At 54.1% G+C, this 23,260-nt stretch overlaps 1 protein-coding gene across 12 annotated transcripts in view; it reads left to right on the top strand.

The window, feature by feature from the left end:
• The window catches only part of MROH1 (maestro heat like repeat family member 1), a 65,370-nt gene that overhangs the window by 17,454 nt on the left and 24,656 nt on the right, over nt 1-23,260 (top strand). For 5 of the 12 annotated variants that reach the window (XR_011139379.1, XM_068933602.1, XM_068933600.1 and 2 more), the window contains 22 exons: nt 331-423; nt 2,346-2,424; nt 7,081-7,194; nt 7,596-7,669; nt 8,411-8,530; nt 8,695-8,862; nt 9,788-9,898; nt 10,210-10,354; nt 10,482-10,522; nt 10,796-10,937; nt 11,503-11,555; nt 12,337-12,444; nt 13,260-13,379; nt 15,653-15,775; nt 17,015-17,161; nt 17,395-17,421; nt 19,416-19,538; nt 20,147-20,226; nt 20,773-20,908; nt 22,155-22,250; nt 22,643-22,747; nt 22,954-23,089. Coding sequence is in view for 11 of the 12 variants with exons in the window: in XM_068933602.1 (XP_068789703.1) it covers nt 331-423; nt 2,346-2,424; nt 7,081-7,194; nt 7,596-7,669; nt 8,411-8,530; nt 8,695-8,862; nt 9,788-9,898; nt 10,210-10,354; nt 10,482-10,522; nt 10,796-10,937; nt 11,503-11,555; nt 12,337-12,444; nt 13,260-13,379; nt 15,653-15,775; nt 17,015-17,161; nt 17,395-17,421; nt 19,416-19,538; nt 20,147-20,226; nt 20,773-20,908; nt 22,155-22,250; nt 22,643-22,747; nt 22,954-23,089 (2,341 nt within the window). In the remaining variant the exon portion in view is untranslated. The remainder of the gene's footprint in view (nt 1-330; nt 424-2,345; nt 2,425-7,080; nt 7,195-7,595; nt 7,670-8,410; nt 8,531-8,694; nt 8,863-9,787; nt 9,899-10,209; nt 10,355-10,481; nt 10,523-10,795; nt 10,938-11,502; nt 11,556-12,336; nt 12,445-13,259; nt 13,380-15,652; nt 15,776-17,014; nt 17,162-17,394; nt 17,422-19,415; nt 19,539-20,146; nt 20,227-20,772; nt 20,909-22,154; nt 22,251-22,642; nt 22,748-22,953; nt 23,090-23,260) is intronic. The other 7 variants (XM_068933608.1, XM_068933607.1, XM_068933610.1 and 4 more) reach the window with 5 other exon arrangements.

The following is a 23,260-nucleotide window of genomic DNA, read 5'->3' as shown; positions in this document are numbered from 1 at the left end:
TTCTCACCTGTGCACCCAGCTGTGGCTTGGTCTGCACGCAGCCTGCCAACATGCCTCTGCTGGCTGCTGCCTCATGGAAATAGCAGCTGGTCTCATGCAAGTATCTTGATCTCAGAGGTAGAGGTAGTGGCAGCTTCTGGGAGCTTCCAGCTGTGTTGCCCTGCTGCTAGCTGTAGTCATGGTGGGTTTGTGATCACTGCTGTCACCTGCAGCCCTTTCCCCATGGGCTGGCATATGCTGACCTGGCACGTGTATCCCAGTCCTCTGTCCTCCTTTGGAGTCCTGAGTCCTTTTCTGATGTTAACTGCAAAGTGACCTCTTGCCGAGCAGAGTCTCTGCCAGATCCTGGAAGCTTCTGTCAACATTGGCAGCCGCAGCCTTGACATGCAGCTGGACTCCTTGCTGGGCACCCTGCACCCCCAGGTAAAGGGCTTGGGGGTGAGTGGCTCTGGTCAGAGGGCAGGGAAGCTGCAGTTTCTTGGGGGCTGTAGCACTAGAGTTTGCTATAAGCTTGGACTGCTCGGGGCTTCTCTTGAGTCACCCCGAGAGTGGGACACGCAGCTTGCTCGGCTCTTTCTGTTCTGAGCCTTTAGAGCTCTGTCCTGCATGACCTGGTCCAGGGACTTACTTAAAACCAGTTCAGGCTATTGTGATGAAGCAGCCACGCAGAGTAGCAGCATGTGGTGCAGAAACCCTCTCGTCTGAGCCGCGAGGAAGAACCTTAGACAAGGACTCCCGTGGTGTCAGCCCGTGGCATCGATCACCAGTGGGGCTCGCTCCTCCTACAGGGAAGCTCCTGTGATGGGAGACAGTGTGGGAGGGCTGGTGTTCTGGTTTGAACATACCCTGGTGCTGGGCTCCGTGGAGAATACTGCTAGTCCCAGAACAGCTTTCTCCGACTGTTTGAGGGGCAGCCAGCATCTCCTACCCTAGCAGCGAACCCCTGAGAGCACCAGCTACTGCTCCTGACTCCTCCTGGGGATGATCCCCAAATGGATCACCAACCACGATCAGCACCAACTTGAGGTCTCCTGTTCCCTTTTCCTCGTGTTTCTGGGAGTTCCCCAGCACACTGGAAGCAGAGAGGGGATCCTGCTTCCTGGCATGCTCTTGCCTCAGTTGCAGCCTTGCGTGTGTCAGGTGGCTGCACTGCACAGCAAGCGTGGGCAGAGCCCCTCAGAGGCTCTGCTTCTGCTCCGAGAAGGTTCTTCTCACCAGTGTCCTTGCCAACTCAAGATTTGGTTATATGCTGTGTTGAAGGAGTCACGTGAGTGGCCAAGTTTCTTGGAAGTGAGAGCAGCTCTGGCCACACAGATATGGAGAAACTTGGAGAAAACAAACAAAAAAAATCAAAATCTGTGGACTTCTCTTTTTTAAAGAGTAGGCCAGGACATTGACTGGTCGGGGGGCATTGACTGTGTAGTGGCAAATGGGTACCTGATCTCTGGCTGCCAAGGCTGGACTCCTTGCATGTGCTCTTCTGCTGCAGGGATTTGAGATCTATTGTATTACTAAACTCTTAAATCATGCTCAATCATGAACAGTTTTTAGTAGTTTAAAGTCTTTGTCTTGGAAGTGTCTAGAAGAGAGATGTTGTCCTTAACACACACGTGTTGGTCAAATGATCTATAACAATCAAATACAGTAATGGTGCCATTTGTAGAAACTACTTGTTGATAACTAGTTTTGACAGGCAGGCTGCATCTGTGTAGTATAGGTTAGCTCTGTGAGTCTAGGGCTCTAGGATGTGACTGATTAGCAAAGCAGCTCTGGCTCATTTGCAAGCTGAAGTGTCGTTTTGGCAGACTGGAGTACGCAGATGTGCGTTGTCCTTGCTGCAATGTTGTGTGTGCAGCTCTTAGTTTTAATTGAATTGGGAACCTGAATTATCTTCCTAGCACCTGGAAGGGTTGACTCATCTTGAAAGAGGAGCTCCAAAGGAGTTGGCCAGCTGGTCCTGGCTGGCTGGTGTCATACATCTAAATAACAGAGGCCAGAGCCATTGGAGCTGGTACTGGGGGCCAGCAGCTCCTGAACAGGCTTCTAATTCCCAGGTACCCCCGGCGTGACTTAACCTGCTGGTCTGAGCACATGCAGATGTTGTGCTCAGCCACTGGCTGGAGGCCGGCTGCTCGGCAGGGAGCTGCACGTGGAAAGCACTGCTGTGCGCTCCTGTGCTGCGGGACATTGTTGCACCCGGCAGCCCTGAGCTCTGTCCACCCCCAGCTGTGGCATGTTGCTTGTGCTGAGTGCGGATCTGCCTTTGCACTTGTGAGACAGGACCAGTGCAGGGAGCTGAGTGTGCAGCCTGCTATGGACTCACTGACCACGTGTTTCTCCAACAGATCTGTGCTCCTGCGGATCCATCTATCCCCCTGACTGTTAAAAACCACACAGAGGTTCTTCGATGCTTCACTGTCCTCGGTAAGGGCCGAAGTGGCACAGCTGTCCCAGAGCTCCTTACACACGCAGATTAAACCCCATAAGTGTGGGTGTGTTGTGTGGGGGCTGGTATTTTCCTGGTAGTTTCATGGTCCTCTCTCAAAATCACAGAACGGTTGAGGTTGGCAGGGACCTCTGGAGATCATCTAGTCCATTCCCCTGCTCAAGCAGGGTCACCTAGAGCACATTGCCCAGGATCACGTCCGGGTGGGTTTTGAATATCTGCAGGGAAGGAGACTCCACAACTTCTCTGGGCAACCTGTCCCAGTGCTCAGGCACCCTCACAGTCAAGAAGTTTTTCTTCCTGTTCGGATGGAACTGGCTGTGTTTCAGTTTGTGCCTGTTGACTCTCATCCTATCGCTGGGCACCACGGAGAAGAGGCTGGCCCCATGCTCTCGACACCCTCCCTTCAGATACTTGTGCACATGGATCAGATCCCCCCTGAGCCTTCTCTTCTCCAGCCTGAACAGTCCCAGCTCTCTCAGCCTTTCCTCATAGGAGAGATGCTCCAGTCCCCGCACCATTTTTAGTAGCCCTCCACTGGACTCTCTCCAGCAGCGCCATGTCTCTCTTGTCGTGGGGAGCCCAGAATTGGGCACAGTACTGCAGGTGAGGTCTCCCCAGGGCTGAGGAGAGGGCGAGGATCACCTCCCTGCACCTGCTGGCACCACTCTGCCTAACGCACCCCAGGATCCCATTGGCCTTCTTGGCCACAAGGGCACATTGCTGGCTCATGCTTCACTTGTCCACCAGGACTCCCAGGTCCTTCTTTGCAGAGCTACTCTCCAGCAGGTCAACCCCCCAGCCTGTCCTGGGGCCTGGGGTTCTTCCTCCCTCGGTGCAGGACCCTGCACTTGCCTCTGGTGAACTTCAGGAGGTTCCTCTCAGCCCCACTCTCCAGCCTGTGGAGGTCCTTCTGAATGGCAGCACAGCCTTCTGGTGTGTCAGCCACTCCCCCCAGTTCAGTATCCTCAGCCAACTTGCTGAGAGTGCACTCTGGGCCTTCCTCCAGGTCATGGATGAATACATTGAACAAGACTGGAGCCAGGACTGCCCCCTGGGGGACACCGCTAGCTCCAGGCCTCCAACTCCACTCTGCGCCACTGACCACAACCCTCTGAGCTCTGCTGTCCAGCCAGTCCTCAATCCACCTCACTGTCCACTCGTCTAGCCCACACTTCCTGAGTTTACCTAGGAAGATGTGATGGGAGACAGTGTCCGAAGCCTTGCTGAAATCCAGGCAGACAACATGCACTGCTCTGCCCTCCTCTAGCCAGGCAGTCCTTCCCTCAGAGAAGGCTATCCGATTGGTCAAGCATGATTTCCCTTTGGTGCCTCCGTGCTGACTACTCCTGATCACCTTCTTGTCCTCCAGATGCTTAGTGCTGACCTCCAGGAGGAGCTGTTCCATCACCTTTCCAGGGATGGAGGTGAGGCAGACAGGCCGGTAGTTTCCGGGCTCCTCCTTCTTGCCCTTTTGGAAGACTGGGGTGACACTGGCTTTCTTCCAGTGCTCAGGCACCTCCCCTGTTCTCCAGGACCTTTCCAGGATGATGGAGAGTGGCCTAGCAATAACATCTGCCTCAGCACTCGTGGGTGCATCCCATCAGGGCCCATGGATTTGTGGGTGTCAAGTTTGGACAAAAGAGCTCTAACCCGATCCTCCTCCACCAAGGGAGAGTCTTCCTTTCTCCAGACTTCCTCTCTTGTCCCCAGGGTTTGGAATTCCTGAGGGCTGGCCTGAGCAGTGAAGACTGAAGCAAAGGCAGCATTCAATAACTCTGCCTTCTCTGTATCCTTCCTTACCAGGGCACCCGCCCCATTCAGCAGCGGGCCCGCATTTTCCCTAGTCTTCCTTTTGCTATGGATGTATTTGAAGCAGCCCTTCTTGTTGTCCTTGACATCCCTTGCCAGGTTTTATTCCAACTGGGCCTTAGCCTTCCTTGTCACATCCCTGCACACTCTGACAACGTCCCTATGGCCTGTCCCCTTTGCCACGTTCTGTAGACTTCCTTCTTCTGTTGGAGTTTTGCCAGGAGTTCCTTGCTCATCCATGCAGGTCTCCTGCCTGCTTTGCTCGACTTCTTACTCAGGGGGATGCACCGATCTTGAGCCTGGAGGAGGTGACGCTTGAATATGAACCAGCTTTCTTGGACCCCTCTTCCTTCTAGGGCCGTGTCCCATGAGATTCCCCTAAGTAGGTCCCTGAAGAGGCCAAAGTCAGCTCTCCTGAAGTCCAGGGTTGCGATCCTACTCATTGCCCTGCTCCCTCCTCGTAGGATCCTGAACTCCACCATCTCACGGTCACTGCAGCCAAGGCTGCCCCCAACCTTCACCTCTCCAACTAGACCTTCTTGGTTTGTTAGTACAAGGTCTAGCATTGCACCTCTCCTTGTTGGCGTCTCCACCACCTGGGTCAAGAAATTATCATCCATGCTCTGCAGGAACCTCCTGGACTGTTTGTGCCTAGCTGTGCTGTCTTCCCAGCAGGTGTCAGGGTGGTTGAAGTCTCCCATGAGAACCAGGGCCTGTGATCGTGAGGCTACTTCCAGCTGTCGGTAGAAGGCCTCATCGACGACTTCCTCCTGATCAGGTGGCCTGTAGTAAACCCCCACAACAGTGTCGCCCATGTTAGCCTGCCCTTTAATCCTTACCCATAGGCTCTCAACTTGCTCTTCATCCACCCCGAGGCAGAGCTCCATACATTCTAGTTGCTCCCTCACATAAAGGGCAACTCCTCCACCTCACCTTCCTGGCCTGTCTTTCCTCAAAAGCACATAGCCATCCATGACAGCATTCCAGTCGTGTGAACTATCCCACCATGTCTCTGTCACTGCAATGAGATCATGGCCCTGTGACCGCATGCAGATCTCTAACTCTTCCTGTTTATTCCCCATGCTGCGTGCATTGGTACACAGGCATTTCAGAGAGCCAGTCAAGCATGCAAGCTCCCCAGGAGAGGTGCAAGAGGATCCTCTGTAGCCATGTTCCATGCTATCTCCCCTGGCTGTATGCACCTGCTGGAGGCATCCTGAGTCTCCCATGAGAACCAGGGCCTGTGACCATGAGGCTACTTCCAGCTGTCTATAGAAGGCCTCATCGACGACTTCTTCCAGATCATCTAGTCCAACCACCTCGCTCAAGCAGGGTCATCTAGGGCACGTTGCCCAGGACCCTGTCCAGACAGCTTTTGAATTGGAGTCTCCAAGGATGGAGACTCTGCAACCTCTCTGGGCAACCTGTAGCCTTCCAGCAGTTCTGAGTGGTGAATGGAGGGTTTTGTACCCCCTTGCCTGAACTGGTGTTGGGGGATGATGTAGGACATCCGCCAGCCATGTGGGGAGATGGCAGGGAGGGAAGGGTGATGGTTTCCATCCTGACTCTAACCTGTATCCAGTAAGAGCATCATTCCCTGCAGCTCTTGTGAGGTGGAGCATGGGGCCAGCTGGACCCTCTCCAAGTTCCCACTAACTCAGGCCTGACCGTGCTTTTATAGGAGGGCCTTTCCAAAGGTGCCCAGTTCAGTTAACAAAGGTTTCTTCAGAGCTTTTTAAGCTACGTCAGGCTACTTTGACTTCTCTTCAAAAACTAGGTACTGCAGCATTCAAACTTGTTGGTCAGAGCCTTTACAAGGTGCAGTAGATGTAGCTTGACTTTGAACGTACCCTGCTGCTGTATGAGTACCCCTTTGTACTCCCTGCTGCTGTATTCTATGGATTGTTATACTGAGTTACTGCAAACCTTCAGAGCAGAGCTGGGTCCCTCGTGGCAGCTTTGTTTAGGCTGGATATAGTGGGAGACGTGGCCTGGCTGATAGCTTGCACGTTCCCAGCCTGTACAGGGAGCTCTGCAGCTGGAGCCCGGCCTCCCCAGCTCTCCAAAATATCCCTCCTTGCAGACTGCCTGTGGCATGAACAGAAGTGTGTGCAACTGCCACGAAAAGAGCAGCAGTGTGACAAGCTGCTGCTGAGTCACGGTTGGGTAATGTCCCTTTACTGCTAGCGTTCGTGCATGGGAAACTTGCAGCTGAGTTGTTTGAGCTGCTACTCCCTTTGCCTGAGCAGTCTCCAGGCTGCCTCGTCTCTGAACCAGCCACCTTCCACCAAGATGTTTCTTGAACGCCCATGAGTGTTGCTCCAGTTTCAGCATCCATAAGCTGACTTTTATTTTTAACTGTCAAAATATTTTGACAGCTGGGGCAGTACTTGTTGAAAGGTATATTTTAAACTCCATCACCTCCCTGGAGAGCAGAGGAAATACACTGAAAGTGCCCAGGAAAGGTTAAAGTAGCAGTGCTTGTGAGGAATGGGATGGGCCAGTTAAGGTCTGTGTTGAGGAGTGGCGTTGCAGCGGACTGCTTCTGTGGAAAACTGCCTGCTGCAGTCAGCCAGGAGAGGAATAGCGGTGCTTTCTGAACCGCGTGCTGTCTGGTGTAGCAGGCAAAGCCCTGCCCCGTGTAGCGGCATGCAGCCTGTGGTTGTGCGTTGGGATATGTGGGGCAGAACACGTCCTCCTCGCAGGAGGCGCGGAGCCTCCTAAATCTTGAGGCAGCACGTAAGGCACTGCTGCCTGCGACCGGCCTGTTGTCGCCCCTGGAGCGAAGCACGTCTGTAACGGCGGGTTTGGCCTCTTTGCAGCTTGTTCGTTCCCTGACCGCGTGCTGGCCTTCCTGCTCCCGAAGCTGGAGAGCAGCAACGAGAGGACCCGCGTGGGGACGCTCCTCATCATGAGGCAGATCATCAACAGTGCCTGTGAGTACTGAGGCTGCTGTGGCGATGTGGCAGGCTGGGGTCCTGGACAGGGATCTCAAGAAAGAAGGATGCTCCTTCCTTTCTTGTGCCCCTTAATGGGCCCTAGCTGGCTCCCAGTAGCAAATTTAAAGTGTTGCTAGATCCTTGCAGGCTGGCTGCGCCTAAACTGGCTTTACTGCCACTACGCAGGTAGTGAAGAGCTGTGACGGGGGAAGAAGATGAATCTGTCCTCGACTGCAGGTCGGGGAGGAGGAAACCGTTCTCTGGCTGTCCAGCCAGCTGCAGGGAGGCGAAGGACAAATCCATCCCTGTTGGGGAAGGGGGGATGCTTCAGGAGCAGCTGGTGTGTCCTCGTCAGTGCTGGAGCTTCACTGAGCTTCAGAGCCTTTCTTCTTTTTCAGCCTCTCAAATGGAGATTAAAAAGCCCTTTATTCTTGCATCTATGAAGCTTCCTCTGCAAGACAGCAGCAATAAGGTAAATAGAGATTCTGCCCTTCTGCTGGGTGCTTCAGGGCAGTTGGGGTTTATGTCCAGGGCCTGGCACAACCCTGCCCCTGCCGCCTGCACGTGCTCTGGGTCTGTCAGCATGGCTGTCCTGAGCCTCCTGCTGCAGCTCTGCCTCCTGTCTGGAGCTCTGGCAATGCCCACAACGTGCCCCAAAGATATCCCCCACTAAACAGGGAGCATGCTGCTGCATTAACACAGGGCTGAGACAGAGAAAACAAGTCACATAGAGCATGCCCAAGGTAGATGGCCTTTTTGGCAGGGAACGTTGCTGCTGTGAAGCATAGCCCTGCCTGAAGTGCCGAGTGTAAACACAAGCTGTAACTCTGGCTGGACCGCAATGCTGCTGGTGACTCAGCTCGCAGGCACAGGGTACGTCCTGCTTGCAAAACGCAAGGGTTGTTTTGCCGGACTAGCCATGTGTGGTTAGTGGTGCAGCCTTGGGCTGGTGTCAGATCCCCCTTTGGACAGCCCTGGGAGAAGGGAGCAGGCGGGTGGCTGAGCCCACTGTCCTGGGGGTGCCTGACTACTGCTGGCAGAGCCCCAGGTCTAGGTGTGTGTAGGACCTGTAATAGAATTCCCCTCTTCCAAGGAGAAAGGAGCGAAGGGCAGCTGTGACAAGGGTGCTCCTGCAGCAGACAGAAAGCTCCTCTGGTCCTGGCTTCTCCCCTCAGTGCTGGCACTGATGCTCAGCCTACCACTTTCCTCGCAGGTGAAGCGGGCTATGGTGCAGGTGATCAGCGCCATGGCTCACCACGGCTACTTGGAGCAGGCCGGGGGCGAGATGATGTTGGAATACCTTATCCGCCAGTGCGCGCTCCCCGCGGATGCGGTAAGACTCCTGTGAGGTGTGGGAGACCTATCGCGCTCTCGTCTCCAGATTGACGCACAGTGCTTCGGTGAGGGCTGGTTCTCCAGCTCTTGCTCTTAGTGGTCCGACCTGCTGGCATGCTGTCCTTGAGCCTAGTGGTGAAGTAACTCGCTTTCTCTTTTTAGAAAGCACATCTAGGTGGGATAAAACTCCTAAAGAAAGGTACCCTGGAGGGACTAGGCAAGTCTCCCACTGTAGCGTGGCAAGCCCATGCTTGTAACTGCACCCATGTATCGAGCTCCCTGCAGCACCGGCGTGGGCAGATCCGTGGTGGAGGCAGCGACGGACTCCAGGTCTCTGGACTTGCAGCCCAGCTCGCAGAGCTCTGCGATCTGGCTGTGGGCTGCTGCTGTCCTTAGAGGTGCAGCGGGCAGGCTGCAGCACCTACATGCTTCGCTTCATCTCGGCCCTTTGGCCTGGCTGTGCTGCATGCTTGACCCCGAGCCCTCCGCAGGGCCCAGTGGGACCAGAGTAGCTGGAACAAATGCTCCCACTTCTCTGCCCACTTCGGGCCCTTAACATGTCTGTCTTCCCACCCCCATTATCCCAGCTCTCTAGTGCTCCCCATTGCACAGCAGCACCATAGCTTCTTCCCCTTCCTTCCCTTGATGGCTCGTCAGGGTCCTTGCCTCCGGAGCAAAGAGGGGCAGAGGCTCCCCGCTGGAGCGGTGCAGAAGCAGTCGGGGCAGCTGTCCCTTTGTCTCTGTCTCCAGCTGATTCCTGAGGAAGCTGGCTGGAGTGGCAGGGCTGTGCTAGGTGCAATCTCTGGCTCTTGCCAGCTCCCTGACCCCACGGGTGGCTAGCTGGGGTGCAGGCCGGTACCCACTCAATATGGGTAGCTCCCTTCTGTGAGCACTTGGTTGGCTTGAAGCCAAGCCCTGTATGTCTAGCTGGGCCTGCAGAGACACAGGCATGGCTAAAACCATCCATGTGTTCAGATCATACCTTTCCCCTTACAAGCAGGAGAAGGGTGATCAGTTGGGCTGCAGGAGCTGCATAGACCCTCTGAGTGCAGGGGGCTGGAGAACCGTGCTGGAGGCAGGCCCTGAATGAGAAGGTTTCTGGCCCAGGTGGTTCTGCCTGTTCCTTATCCTTGTGGCGTGCTGTTTGCCAAGCATGCTGTCTCGATGGCTGGAGAAACACATTTGCTGAGCTCTTCTGGGCTGCCTTTGGCTGCCTGCAGCATCCTTGCTGACCTGTGCTTTCCCTCTCTTCCAGCAGCCCAAAAAGCAGCTGCCAGATGCCGATGACTTCACTAGTGACAGTGTCCAGAGCATCAGCGTCAATACGCTCTTTCTCCTTAGCACAACTGTCGACAGGATGAGCAACGTGAGTCTCCAGGCTGCTTCTCCGTGCCTGGGGGTGGTCAGTGCTGAGCCTGGAGCCTCTGTCTGCACAGAGCGTGCCTGGAGTCTGTGCTCACCCCAGGGCACCCGTGTGATGTGCCGTACGCCAGGCTGCCACGTCTGCTCTCCTCTGCAGCTACAGGGATTTGAGCGCTTTGCCCCTGTCAGAAGTGCCTTTGACCTGCCATCTCCCTGCTCCCCTCCCTCTGGATCGTTGTATCGCAGCCAGGCGTCTGCTGTGCTGCCCTGTGCTGGCAGCGTGAGTAAATGCAGGTGCTCTCCTTGTCCCGGCAGGTGCTGTGGCCATACCTCTTGGAGTTTGTGACCCCGATACAGTTCACCAATGCCTTGACTCCCCTCTGCAAGAGCCTCATGTATTTGGCAATGAAGAAGCAAGAGGAGGGAGAAAACGCATCCCTTATCCGTTACGACCTGAATGGTTAGTACTGGCATCTCCCCAGCTGGACCTGGTGTTGTGGAAGCTTGGGAACCAGGCAGCTGCTAGTCTGCTCCATGGGCTGTCAGAGAGAGATGCTGTCTTATGCTTTTTTTCTTTCTGTTTGTAGCAAATCTTCCTTCACCCTATGCTATAACTACAAGACTGCTGGTAAGTGGCCTGGAGGCAGAGCTCTTGCCTTCTTTTGTTACTGGCACATCCAAAGAAAGCACTCCCACCTCTCCCCCATCCCTAAAGGAGTAAGAGAAGGGGCAGCTTCTGCTATCAACCAGAGCAAAAGGAGAGAGCTACTGTTTTGTTGAGATGTAGAAACCAGTCACTTTCCAGTGTTGAATTGCTGTGTTTTGTTTCATGTTCTGACTCGCAACCTGGACGTTACATTCTTTGCACTGATACCTTTCTCTTCCATCCCCAAATCTTCAGGTTGTATCTTCACAGCCGTATGTAGGAGACTGCCGGGGGACAGCTGCCCTGCGCCTGTTGAATGTATTGCACTATAGTATCCACCCTGCACTCGACCAACTTTGGAGCAAGAAGGTTCCTCCCTTAGTGGAGTACATCGAAGGTAGGAAGAGGCTTCTGCTCAGGAGAGACTTTACTGGAAGCACCTTGCCCAAACCGGACTGCACATGCTTGGCTATGCCTATGTGAGGCTGGAGAGCCCTAGTGTTCTGGACACAGGCTGTCAGTTTGTCTTTGTGGGAAGGTGGCAACCCTGGGGTGCAGGGGAATGGGCTCCCCTGGGACAAGAGCTCCCTGGCCATCCCAGTGTGGTTGTATGGGGGCTGCTTTGCTGCTATCAGAGCAACGAGGTTTGGATGCTGCCCACGTGTGGGGTCATGACCCTCAGTACACTGAAGCTCCCTAAGGAGGTGTTGAAAAAGTCTCTTTCCCATTTTAGTAGGGACTTTAATTACCCTGATGCCACTCATTCCTAATGGGACTCCCCTTATCCCTTGGGTTGTTGGGCCCTGTTAAGCACAGGACAAATGTTGCCATGGGTTTCCCACAGCACGCGGTGTGTTTGAAGAGCGGTCGGTTTGGCTTGTCAGCCCCGTAGTCCGTTCTGCCCCTGCTGCGTGTTGTACAGTGAAGATGAGAAGCAGGTGTAAAAATGTGCTTTCTTCTAGAGAACACAGAGAAGTCCCTGTGCCAGAAGGAATGGGAAGAGAAGCTACTCCTGGTAAGGGCTTCTGTGCCTGTGGAGTTAATGGGCAATGAAAGGACAAGTTAAAACCAACTCCAGTGCTCTCATCTGCTGGAGCTAGTCAGGGCTGGGCATGCAGGTCAGCAGCAGTGTGTGCATGGTTGGACTTTGCTGGTCCAGGAGAGAGGCAGGTATTTGCCTTCAGTCACCCTGGCTGTTAGGTCAAAGACTGTCACTCACTGTCACGTTTTCAGTTCTTGTCACTTCAGAAATGAAGATGCAGGTTAGTGCGGAGTGCAATTTGTAGTTCCTGTAGGGAAAGTTAAAAAGGAGCTTTCAGGCTTGCTGATGGGTCAGAGAACACCAATCCCAGGTGTGTCTCCCCGCTTAATTGGAGAACCTTAAAATGGGACATGGAGAAGCAATTAAACCTGGGCAGGGTTCGTCTTTCTCCTCTGAAGATGGCTGTGTTATCTGGGTACAGGTTGCCTTGGAAAAGACCTGACCCTGAGGAAAAAGTCATGTTTCTGGAGTGGGGGAATGGCTGTGGGTGAGAGCAGATCTGCTGTGGGGCACAGTCTGGTGTCTGAAGGGCCAGGTAGCCTCTGGTGATCCAGAGGGCTGCATGTTCACTCAGTGCAGACAAGCTCTAGGTATGTCTGACACAAGCTGCATACAACACCAAGGGGAGAGAGATACCATCCCCTCCCCATCTTTTCTTTATTCCGTTGCTCTTACGCCTCCTTACTGAGACTCCTCGTTTAGCTAGAAGCAGATTTGTTAGGATGTCTTCAGATGATGGTTCTTTCTCCTTCAGTTCCTCCAGGAGACGCTGATGGCTGTGTCTGACAACGCTTGGATTTGCCAGTTCAGCATGGAGATGTGCAAACAGCTGAACAACTACAACGGCTTTGCGCTGGAGAAGGTGATCCCGCAGGGGAGTGGGGGGGTGGAATCGACAGGCTGGCAGCGCTCACGAGGCCAGCGCTTGGCCAAGGACCGCACTGGCTTGCGAATAGGACTGTAGTTCAGCTGAACAAGAAGTGATCTGAACCGGGCAAAGACCTGGTGCAGATGAGGAGGAACCAAACGGCCTTGTTTCTGACTGCATCGGTGCAGGGACAGGCTGCAAGGCTGTAGGGTTCCCAGTCCTAGAGGATGGAGGACAAAGGAGACCCTTGCTGCAGTGGGTTGGGAGAGAAGGGGTCTTCCACGTGCCGGTGGCTGCTGCAGGCCTTGGTGCTCTGCAGGAGCAGGCAGGGCTGAGCTTGGCTTATCTGGTCACCAGAGGCTCTAGAGACAGTGTTGGAAAATCTGTACTCGTTTCTCACTCTGCTCTAGTGATTTTCTTGTTTCTCTCTGCACAGGGAAAAAGGGTTTCATTATACCTGTTCCTGTCTCTAGTGACCAGAGTTGGCTTGGTGCCTCTCCAGGGTTAATGGCTTATTCCAAGTCAGAGCTGTTGAATTACTGACTGAGCTCAAAGCCGCTGTCAGAAGCGGCTCTTCCTTGGACAGAGCACTGCTCTGCAGTGTGACTTCTGTCCTGCACCTTCCCTCTGGGGCATGGATGGGCCTCCAGGGTGCTGCGAGGAGCAAGCTTTGGGCTTGAGCTGTACAGCATATGTGCTGCTTTCCTGAAGCAGGCCTGAGGTCTAAATGGGACCTAGCTGAGCCTGCCTTCTGGTGTTCACCTGGGTGTTGGTTTCACAGGGATGTACCACTTCTCTTGCTCTTCCAGAACTTTCTCTATAAATGCATCGGAACAACGCTTGGGGCATGCATAAGCAAAGATCTTGTGCAAAAGCAACTTCAGGAGCTCCTTGAAACAGCCAGATACCACGAGAAGGCAGAATGGGAGGTGAGGAAGAGTTGTGCCAAATGTCCCAAGGGACCTCCTGACACACCAGGAGAGCAGCCGTGCCATGCTGACCTTCCCTTTCTCTATGCTACTGTGCCTGGCCCAGGATTGTGCCTCATGGAGCTTGGCTTGTTGCAGAATAGGTCTGCAGTGTCTGGATGAACAGACCCAGAGCTGGAATGTAAGGAGAGCCAGTGCGTGGCTCGCAGCGCAGTCTCGCGGTGGGAGGGCCCTGAAGCCGGATGAGATATGGGAGCACCTTGGGGCACTGTCTCAAGCAGGAGCAGTCCTAGGCTGGGGTGGGAAGCACTGCTCCCCTGTCGTGCACATGCAGATGGAGCTGCTCCCTCAGGGGAATCCTTCAGTGCCAGGAGGGACTCTGCCCGTTTCTGAGGTGGAAGCACTGTGCCTGGGCCCAGCATGAGTTTGGGGCTCATCGGGCTCTATTACTGCCGGGTGCCATCTCGTGGGCAGAGCTATCATCACTGTCCTGTCCTCTGGGAGCCTGCCAGGCTCTGCGCATGCGTGACAGCACAGCAGGCAGCAAGCTGTGGCTGAAAGGGGCTCTTTGGCTCCTGCTGTGTCCCTTGAGCTGCAGCTCGTGTGGCTCTACCGGTTTGGGGAGTTAAACCAGTGCCACAGGAAAAAAAACGGAGTTTTCTGTTGGCTTGGCTGCCTGCCCTGGCTTGCCGTGTGGTCAGGTGGGTTCAGCACTGTTCCTTGACAGCCAACTGTTAAATTAGCACAGCTGAATTGCAAAACCTTCCCCACTTCCACACTGTGGTGTTGGCTCAGGTCTCTGAAGCAGAGTGGCATGGTCAGCCAGGACCTCTCAGGTGGAGCTCTTGCTCTGGATCCTCTTTCTCCAGGAACGGCCTGTCCCTGTCTCCAGGGAAGGGGACCCAGCTCTTCCTGCTCCTGTAGGCTCCAGCCCAATGGCTCGAGGTCACTCTGGGGTTGCTCTTTCTCGTGTGGCAGTGTCTCCCCCTGCTCTCCAGAACATCTGTAGGCAGTGAGAAGTTTCTCCAGGGCAGCTTTGGTCCCAGCAGCTCTTGACTGCACCAAGGCAGCACAGTGACATCTCTGACCACCTCCCTGTGCTGTGCTCTATGGAGCCTCACGCCTACCATGCCACTACAGACTTGCTGCTGTCACCGTTGGAGTGGTCAGCGGTGCTACCCTGCCCTCCTTGTGCAACCTCTGGCTCAAGTGCTCTGGTCATCTGTTTGTGGGTGGTGATTGGCAGCACTTTCACAGCCAGCTCAGACCTTCCTTTGCTGCCTGGAAGTCAAGGTCTGGGTTGAGCTCTGCGGATGTGGCTGCCCCAGTGCTACCTAGCTTGCTGTTGCAAAGCAGAGTTGAGGCTACAAGGGAGACTGCCTCACGTGCCAAGGATTAGGCTGGAAATTAGCTTGCTCAGCATGTGATACTAGACCTGCAGGATTGCAAGAGGGTTTAGCTATCTCTTAAGGATGTCCCGAACTTGTTTTTCTTCTACTGAGCTGGAGGTGCACAACACTAGCACTTCTCTGGAGAGCCCTTGCAGCCAGCTCTGCCTTTGCTCTGGGCTGACCCCTTCCCCAGGAGTCCTGGCCAGGCTCTTGCTCTACCTTCCCTGACTCCCTGCTTTCCCTTTACGCTCTCAGCTGAACTGGATCCTGCTCGCAGCCCCGCGCAGCGCTGTTGTGCACTGTTCAAATGCTCCAGTGCTGAATGTTACTCTGGTGTATAGCTGCGTTTAAGTGCAGTACAAACACAAGCTAATGGTGCCTGGCTTTGATCCAGTTTACGCAACTCTGTCAAGAGCTGTCTTGAATAAACTGTTTATGGAGTTTCAGCCTGGCTTGGTAGACCTCCTGGAGGTTGTAACAGAAAGGCAGGACCTGCTAAGCCTGCTTTGCTTTTGGCTCCAGTTGGAGCACTCGACCGTGCTCCTGTCTCCTGGAGAGCGGGCCGAGTCTGACTGCTGGGGAGTGTGCAGCGAAAGCTCCCGCGGCACAAGACCTGAGCAGCAAAAGCTCCTCCTGAGCAATGAGGTTTCCAGGTGCTGTGGCCCAGCCGGGCCGTCCAGACACAGATGGCATTAGTGTGTCCTCTGTTCTCTGGAGGCATGTCCCTGTCTGGGAGAGGTGAACGCTGACTGCCAGGACTGCTCTTAGCTAGGCACAGTTCAGATGCCTGGAATTAAACCAATAAACAGGCTTTTTAAAAATGTCAGTTGGGACTGGTGAATTAATAGCTTTCTGCTAATGTATTCTCTTCACTTCCTCCAGGGACTTGCTTCCTGCTTTGGGATATGTGCCATAAATCACCTGGAGGAAACCCTCGCCAAGCTGGAAGACTTTGTTAGGTCTGATGTCTTCAAGAAATCCGTGGGACTATTCAGTATCTTCAAGGTAAGAGCCAGACTGTCCCTACTGTGGCTCAGTAAGAGCCAGACTGTCCCTACTGTGGCTCAGCCTGCAGCAAAAGGGACATGCAGGCTTCTTCAGATACGGTATGTGCTGGAGTTGTCCTCTGGAAAGAACTTAATTTCCTGCTTCAGTGTACTTGACATGGGGCTGGAATACCCTCTGCCTCTCTGGAGCGATCTTTTTGGCATTAGAGACTGCTGGAATGAGCAGCAGCTAGCTCCCAGCTCTGCACGCCTGCAGAGTCAAATCCCAGCGAAGCTGCCTGCTTGCTGGGTGGGCTTGAATAAGCTGTAACTTGGCTTCTGCATCTGTCGAGGGGACCTTGGTGTGATGCAGAGTGTGGTTTGGCTGTTACCTGGGGTTAGTGTTTGACAGTAATCCCCTCATGGCTACTGCAGCCTTACGCACTCCTCGGAAGAAGGGAGTGTTTTGCGCCCAGAGTGTTGGCAGTGAAAGCCTTTCCTCAACCTTTCTGACCCAGATGGCTATTTTAGTTACCAGCCTCTAAACCTGGGAGTGTGAAGGACAGGATTAGCGCTGAGTGCCCTTGAGAGGACTGGCAGCAGAGCAGCCTTGGCTCACGCTGCTGCCCCATGGCACGTGCTTGCTCTGCTCGTGGCAGGCGTGCATGGGAAGCAGCAGAGCACTGGGCACGGAGGAGTCCTCGGGCTGCAGCAGAAAGATGTGCAGAGCCTGGGATTTGGGCGAGGAGGCTGTTGCGTGTCAAGGAAGCCCTTGCCCTGGCAGCGCTGAGCTGCCCTGTAGATCTTGGTATGGAGGGAGCCTGCCATGAGCTGCTCTCTGGGGATGGTGCGTGTGAAATGCTCCAGCAGTGGTGGCTAATGGGGCTACGGACACTACTTTCTAGCAGGGTAGATAACGCCAGGCTGCCAAAATAACCTGGCCAGGATGAGGCTCAAGTGACTTCCCTACAAGGCTTTAAAGGAAGGTGCCATTGGGACTCATGCCTCAGCCGGAGTTGAGCTGTTAAGGCAGCTCACACATATGGACCTGATGCTCCATTGGGACTCTAGAAGTAGCTGCTACCAATGGGAAGGGAAGCACGGCTCGGAAGCCGTGTGCTGAAGGTCCCTCTCTTCTGGAGGTGCTTCCAGCTGATTGAACAGAGGCTCTGTAGAAACCTCTGTCTCCTGAGGATCGGGAAGAGCCCTGGATGCTCCACCAGCCTCCCCCGATTAACTTCTGTATGTGCTGTGACAGGACCGCAGTGACAATGAAGTGGAGAAGATAAAGAGCACACTGATCCTGTGCTATGGATTCGTAGCTGTATATGCACCCAAGGAGCTTGTGCTCTCCAGGATCGAAGCAGACATTCTGAAGAATGTCTTCCAGTACTTTAACACCAAGGTAAGCTGTTGGGATGCCCTCGTCCTTGCTGGAGAGGGAGAGCTGGCCAGTGACCTGGCACACCTCGGGAAGCTGGAGCAGCCCGGCTGTTCTGGCTAATGCTCCGCCTGAAAAGCCCTGGACCAAACCCTGGCTGGGATCTGCGGGCAGGCCTTGGGAGGAAGTCATTCTCTGCCGTCATTCTCACCCCTGCATTGCTAATGTGTCTTGTTTTTTTTCTTTCACTTGTTCAGGTACTGGGAATAAAGGTAGAAACCAAGGTACAGTGTGAGGCATTAAATCTGAACTACTCTCTCTGCTCTTTCCTCCTGTCTCTTTCTGCCTCTTGCTCTGGATTACCCTAGAGAGCAGTTCCCTTGCTGTGCTCACGGCAGCAACCCTGTGCCCTTGGGGACTTGGGAGAGCCATTGAGAGCTGCTACCCAACCCACCCTGAGCTCCAAAGTCAGGTTCTCAGTGCTGGAATGATCACCTGAAAATGTCAAGACTTGCAGTTGAGGGAAAGTGAAAAACGCCTTTCTGGTAGGACAGGAGTCATAGGAGAAAATATGCTTCAGTGACTCGCTGCCATAGTGTTGAAAAGCTGAGCTGAACTGGACCAGAGGCTGCTTTAGTCTCCCATAGGTGCTTAAGGCCCAGGTAGAGCTTATAAGTTGCTGGCAAACCTGAGTTTCTTTTTCCAGCCCTTTCTGCTGAAGATGTGCTCTTCCCATGAGCTCTCCAGCTTTCAGGGCAGCACGACGGCAGCCTGCACTGCAGGGGCTCTGCAGAGTACTCCCCAGGTGGCAGAGGACCAGTCTGGGGCCAGGTTCAGGGTTGCGCTTCTAGCAAGAAAGAGCTGACCTCAAAACGTGCCTGCCCTAGAAACCCTAGGAAGTGTGTGAAGGGCTCGCAGTATGCTCCCTGGAGCTGCTCCAGAACGCACAGCTCTGATGCTTGGTGAGCTGCTTGTCTCCCCTGCCCGCAGAGAGGGTTTTCAGGCAGCCCCTCCATCTCCTCCTGCATGTGCACTTAGCTGGGGAAGTTTAATGACTCCAGAGACCAAGCTACAATCTACAGCTCAGCTAAAATTCACTAAACTAATTTCCTTACTTCCCCCTGGAACAATCATTCAATGGCCAGATATTAAAACACAGATTACTGTCTTGGGGGGAACTGGGGGCTGTATTTTTTACATTTCTTTTTTTTTTTGAAAGGCTGAACAACAAAAATGGCATTTGTCAAGTTGAAGTTAAACTGTCAGGCCAAAGAGACTCCTTCTCCAGACTCCACTAATGCGTTTTCCTTCTGGGCTCCTGTTGGCACTAACAGCTTCTGCAGAATGTCTTTCTGGCCGCTGAGCACTTGGGACGTTCTCACTTGAAAACACTCTTCTGGCTCTGCGGCCACCTTTATGGGCTCACCTGGGAGCAGGGTGGTCAAGGGCTGGAACGAAAGGAACGCTTTTAATTGGGGCGAGGAGCCGTGTCTCAGCTTGTGCACGTACAAGAGCATAAACAGGCCTTAATAGTTATTATCCCATTTCCTGGATCTAAAGAAATAAGTGCCCTCTCAACTAACCCCTCTGGCAGCCCTGCTATGAGGCTACAAGGGGTTGCATGCTCTTTGGAGGCTGTTAATCCACTGCAACAAAGCAAGACGGGATCTTTCCCCCAGCGCCAGAGCACTTGCTTGCTCACAGCACTCAGTAATGGGCAGTGTGACAAGCTGATCGCCCCACTTGACAGGGCTCCAGTCACAGCCCGCGAAGCCACCAGCTTCCAGGAGGGACTAGTATCTCCTCCTGAGTCTGTGACGTCCAAAATGAAGTAATGGCAGTCCTAGACCAAGAGCTATGTAGGAGGAATAGTTCGTGGAAACTCTGAGGAGCAGGATTTTGCTTTCTGGAGTTACCCCAAGCATTTGTGTGCTTGGGATGCTGCCTCACCAGGGAGGAGCTAGACCAAGCAGCACTTTCTTCTTTCCGTGTGCTGCCTGGGTGGAAGCTCCTGGTGTCCAGCTAGTCTGCTTCTATGGGGCGTCCAGTTGGGAGAGGATGCCCTTCTGCTCTGCTGGTCACCAGAGAGCCCATAACTTGGATAAGGAGCAGAGAGAGCTGAGCCCACACGCTACTAATGGCACAGGGAAGGAGGACCGAGCTGTTGTACTCGACTTGAGCACCAGAATTCTGAGGGGTACCAAAGCTGGGTGGGATAGCAAGTTACGCTTATGTGGCAAAGCTACCATTCACTTCTTGCCCTGGGTTCTGCACTCAGGACCTGACCCTGAAGCTGTGCCTCATCCGGAGCATCTGCATGATCAGCCAAGCCATCTGCAATGGTGTGAAATGTGGGGATTTCGTCTTCTCCCGCAAAGCTGAGCTTGTGGCCCAGATGGTGGTAAGAGCACACTCTAGGCAGCTGGAAGGTGTCCTAGCTCGGGGGTAGTTAGTGTGGGTTGGTTGCTGTTACTGGAAGGAAGAAGGTTTCTAACCCAAATTGCTGAGAGGTAAACACAGGAGTGTCTGCTTCCGCTCTAGAAGCCCAAGAGCTGTGGTCAGGGGATATTCTAGAAAGGACTGGCACAAGTTTGCCCAGCTGAGCTCCATCCCCATGTGTCTGCCGGGTTCTGCTGTGGGCAAGATGCTGAGCTAGCTGGACCTTTGGTCTGGGCTCAGCCTGTCCCCCAAGAAATGGGACGCACCAGCTTCTAGTGGGTGCGGGGAGGTGAGAGGTAGGAGGATGGCCTCCTGGGAGCAGAAGTAGACCTGCAGTCGGTGAGGGACAGCGCTGCATCCACTGATCTGCATTGTCCTAGGTGCAGGATTGCCGTGCAGCATGGGAATTAGGGGTGTCAGGCTAAGGCAGAGAGCGGCTGTGGGCTTGCTGTCCTGGGGGGGCTGGGCTTTGTGAGGCAGCAGACGCTGCAAGACGTTTGGCCTGTGTCTAGAGGGAGGCGGGAGGCAGATGTGACCTTAATGACCGTTGCCTCTTATCCTGTGCTCCAGGAGTTCATAAAAGCAGAACCGCTGGACTCGATGCGGACGCCGGTTCGCCAGCGAGCAATGATCACCTGTACTTACTTGGTGTATCCTTCCTCTGTGCCTGCATTTGTGGGCAAAAACCACTTCCGGTGCTCACGGGGAGCCGATGCACTGGCAGAGCCCGACCCACGCTCTGCATCTGCCCCACAGGTCCGACAGCAGAGCCTGGCCTCCTGGGGGCACTTTAAAAGAGCGGTGCCAGACAGGGTAAAACCAGGCTGTCTGGGTAGCACAGCTTCCAGCCAGCCACCCCCACTGCTTGCCACGAGCCCGTCGATAACCATTCTCAGGCCCGGCTCTTATTGGGCTCTGCAGTAGATGTTCTTCATAGAAAACGGAGCCAAGGGCATTGCGCTCTCCGTTAGGCAAAGATGACTTCTGAGCTACGGTTAAAAATACTTCAGCACGTCACAGCTCCTGACACAGATACTGAGAACACTCTGCCTGCATCTAATTAAAGCCGGTGCCATTGAACATGGAGTCAAGTCAGCAGGAATGCATATTAAAATCCCTCTTCCTGCCTTACCTATGTGAAAGGTGCTCCTGTGGCGCTTGATGAGTTTGTGTTGCTTCCTTAACCTGTGGATCAGTGTCCTAGAACCACATCTCAGTGACCCGGACAGGACAGAGCTGATTGATACATGCCTCGCTAGTGTGCTTGCCCTTCCACCGCTGGACTCCATGAAGGAGGGAGACGGAAGTGTAACGGACACCTTGCACAAGGAGGTGGAGTATCGGACCGCCGATAGGCTGAGGCGGGCAGGGAAGCATCAGCACTGCTCGGAGGCCTTGCCACTCTGAGCTAGTGTTGGCAGCACAAGGCAGATGCTAAGCTTGTGTCAGGTCACTTGAGACCCAGCCGCGTGGCACAGCTTTGTCTTGCAGCCAGGAGGTTGTGGCCACAGCTGCTCCGGGGCGCTGGTTTCAGGGCAGCATGTGGATGTCTTCTCGTAGTCCTGTGATTTCCATCAAGTCCTGTTGCCTGAGCAGCTCCCTGGCAGCAGATTCGCAGCTGGAATGGCCTGTTTTCAATTCAGCTGGGCACCTTGGGGAAGCAAGCTGCACCATTTCCTCTGCTCAGTTATCTATTGAAAAAGCCTGGCCCTTCTGTGCACTGATAGCAAGTGAGAAAATATGCGCTTATCAGCAAGTCCAAATGCTGCTAATAAGAGCATGAACTCCCTAGAGAAAAAATCAAATGATCCTGGAAGCCCTGCAGGGTAGAAGGGGCCTTTACATAACCATCCTATGAAAGGCTGCAGCTGCTTCTCAGTTGTGGTTGAGTGCTTAATGAATGAAAATAACATGCTGCTAATGAAGTTGTTGCAGCTGCTGGGTGGCTGTAGAGCAGCCTTGTACTCGACAGTACAGCCTGCTGCTACTGCTATTCCTTCAAGGTGAGCTGTGAAGCAGGAGTTGGGGCCGTGATGATCCCCTGATAGCGTGTGCAGGCACTTGGCCTAAAAATTCACATTAATAATCCTTTTCTCCTTGACTTCCGTTCTGTGAAGCTTTGTAGATTCGAATTTTTTGACTTTGTCTCAGAACAAGTACTGAAAGGGGCCCCTCCGGACTGGGCTTGCTGGCACTTATCCCCAAGTGGGAGATGCACCAAATTCCCTTATGGACAGTCTGTGCTGAAGCTAGCGTGCTCAGCTTTTGGGCTAGCTCCTGGTGCTCAGCACAGATTGCAGCCCAGTGCTGTGCTGTCCGTTCTTGCAGGAGCTCTGCTGAACCCTGCCAGGAGCCCAGTTCCAGTTAAGGTGGATTTTGCAAGCTGGGTTTCTGTCCCTGCTGCTTCTTCCTCCTAAAGCTGGAGATGGCTGCGCCTCATCACCTAATGGCTGGAAGAGTCCTACGAGCTGAGAATAGGTTCAGAGGGGGAGATCTCTCTCCTTGCATACCTGGCCTGGCTTCCTGGAATGAGGTGCAGTGCTTGCATAGCCTGTAATCAAACCTCTTTTGTCCTTAGATGCTGTATGGTGACACCATCAGTGCTCTCAAAGACCTCCTCAAGAGTCTCCTGCAGAGGAACTTGACCCCTCATGGGCTGCAGGACATGTTTGCGGTAGGTGGTGCCTGGCTTTAGTGGGCTCTCCGGGAAAGGGCAGGGAAGTCGAGGCAGTGCTGAAGCCTTTTCCCACCTCCTCTCTGCTCCCAGCTGCACATGGTGGCTGGGCTGTGTTTCCTCATGCCCACGATGCGTGCGACTGAATTGCTTCCACTAGCACAGAGCGCCGCTGATGCGGTTAGGCATGCGCAGCTGCTCATGCTCCTTGCCTGAGGACTGGAGGTCCCAAGGCAGAGATAGGTGAAGCTAAACGTCAACTGTCAGCTTTGGACCGAGAACAGGGATTAGTGAGACTAGCTGTCATCTCTCCATGTGATGTCGGGTCCAGTGTGACCCCCGGGTCCCCTGCTGCAGATGCTGCTCTCACTTCTGGCGCTTTCACCCTGTAGCATTTAGGCCCTTGGATCAAATCTAACAAAGAACATGAGCGCCAACGAGCCGTGGAGGTCAGCGCTGCCTTGCTGGACTTCTACCTAGGCAAACTGAACGTCAGTGTGAGTAAATGCAGTGCTCAAACATCTTTCTTTCCTGCTGCTACCAGCCGTGATAGGGCTTGTGCATCCCTCCCCACGAGGGTGGGAAGGTGGGCTTCGCAGCAGTAAAGAGGTGCTGCAGCCGCTTGAAGCGGCTCATGGTGGCCCTGTGCCCTCCTCAGAGGTCCCTTGTTTGCTAGTGTCGCCTATTTTTCTTCCCTACACAGACCGTCATCCCCTTCTATAACCTTGGCGTGCTCATTGCGCTGTTCTCCCCGCGGTGCTCAGACTCCCTCGCCAGCGTTCGCCAGTACGCTGTCGACTGTGTCTACTGCCTGCTCTATATGCAGCTGCGTTATGAAGGTAGGCACGCGGGTGGTGGAGAGTAGTTTTGACGCTTTGCAGTCAGTGCCAAGAGCAGCAGGAGCCCTCTTCCCTGCTGCCAGGCAGAGGGATGCAAATTCTGTCTCTTCCCCTAACACCTCCACATACATGATCACAAAGGATTCACCTGTGACCAGAGATAGCTGCAGA

The sequence above is a fragment of the Struthio camelus genome, chromosome 2, assembly GCF_040807025.1.
Source record: "Struthio camelus isolate bStrCam1 chromosome 2, bStrCam1.hap1, whole genome shotgun sequence".
In the NCBI taxonomy this organism is placed as follows: domain Eukaryota; kingdom Metazoa; phylum Chordata; class Aves; order Struthioniformes; family Struthionidae; genus Struthio; species Struthio camelus.
Note: the sequence above shows the minus strand (reverse complement) of the source record. Positions and strands in the feature narration are given on the sequence as shown.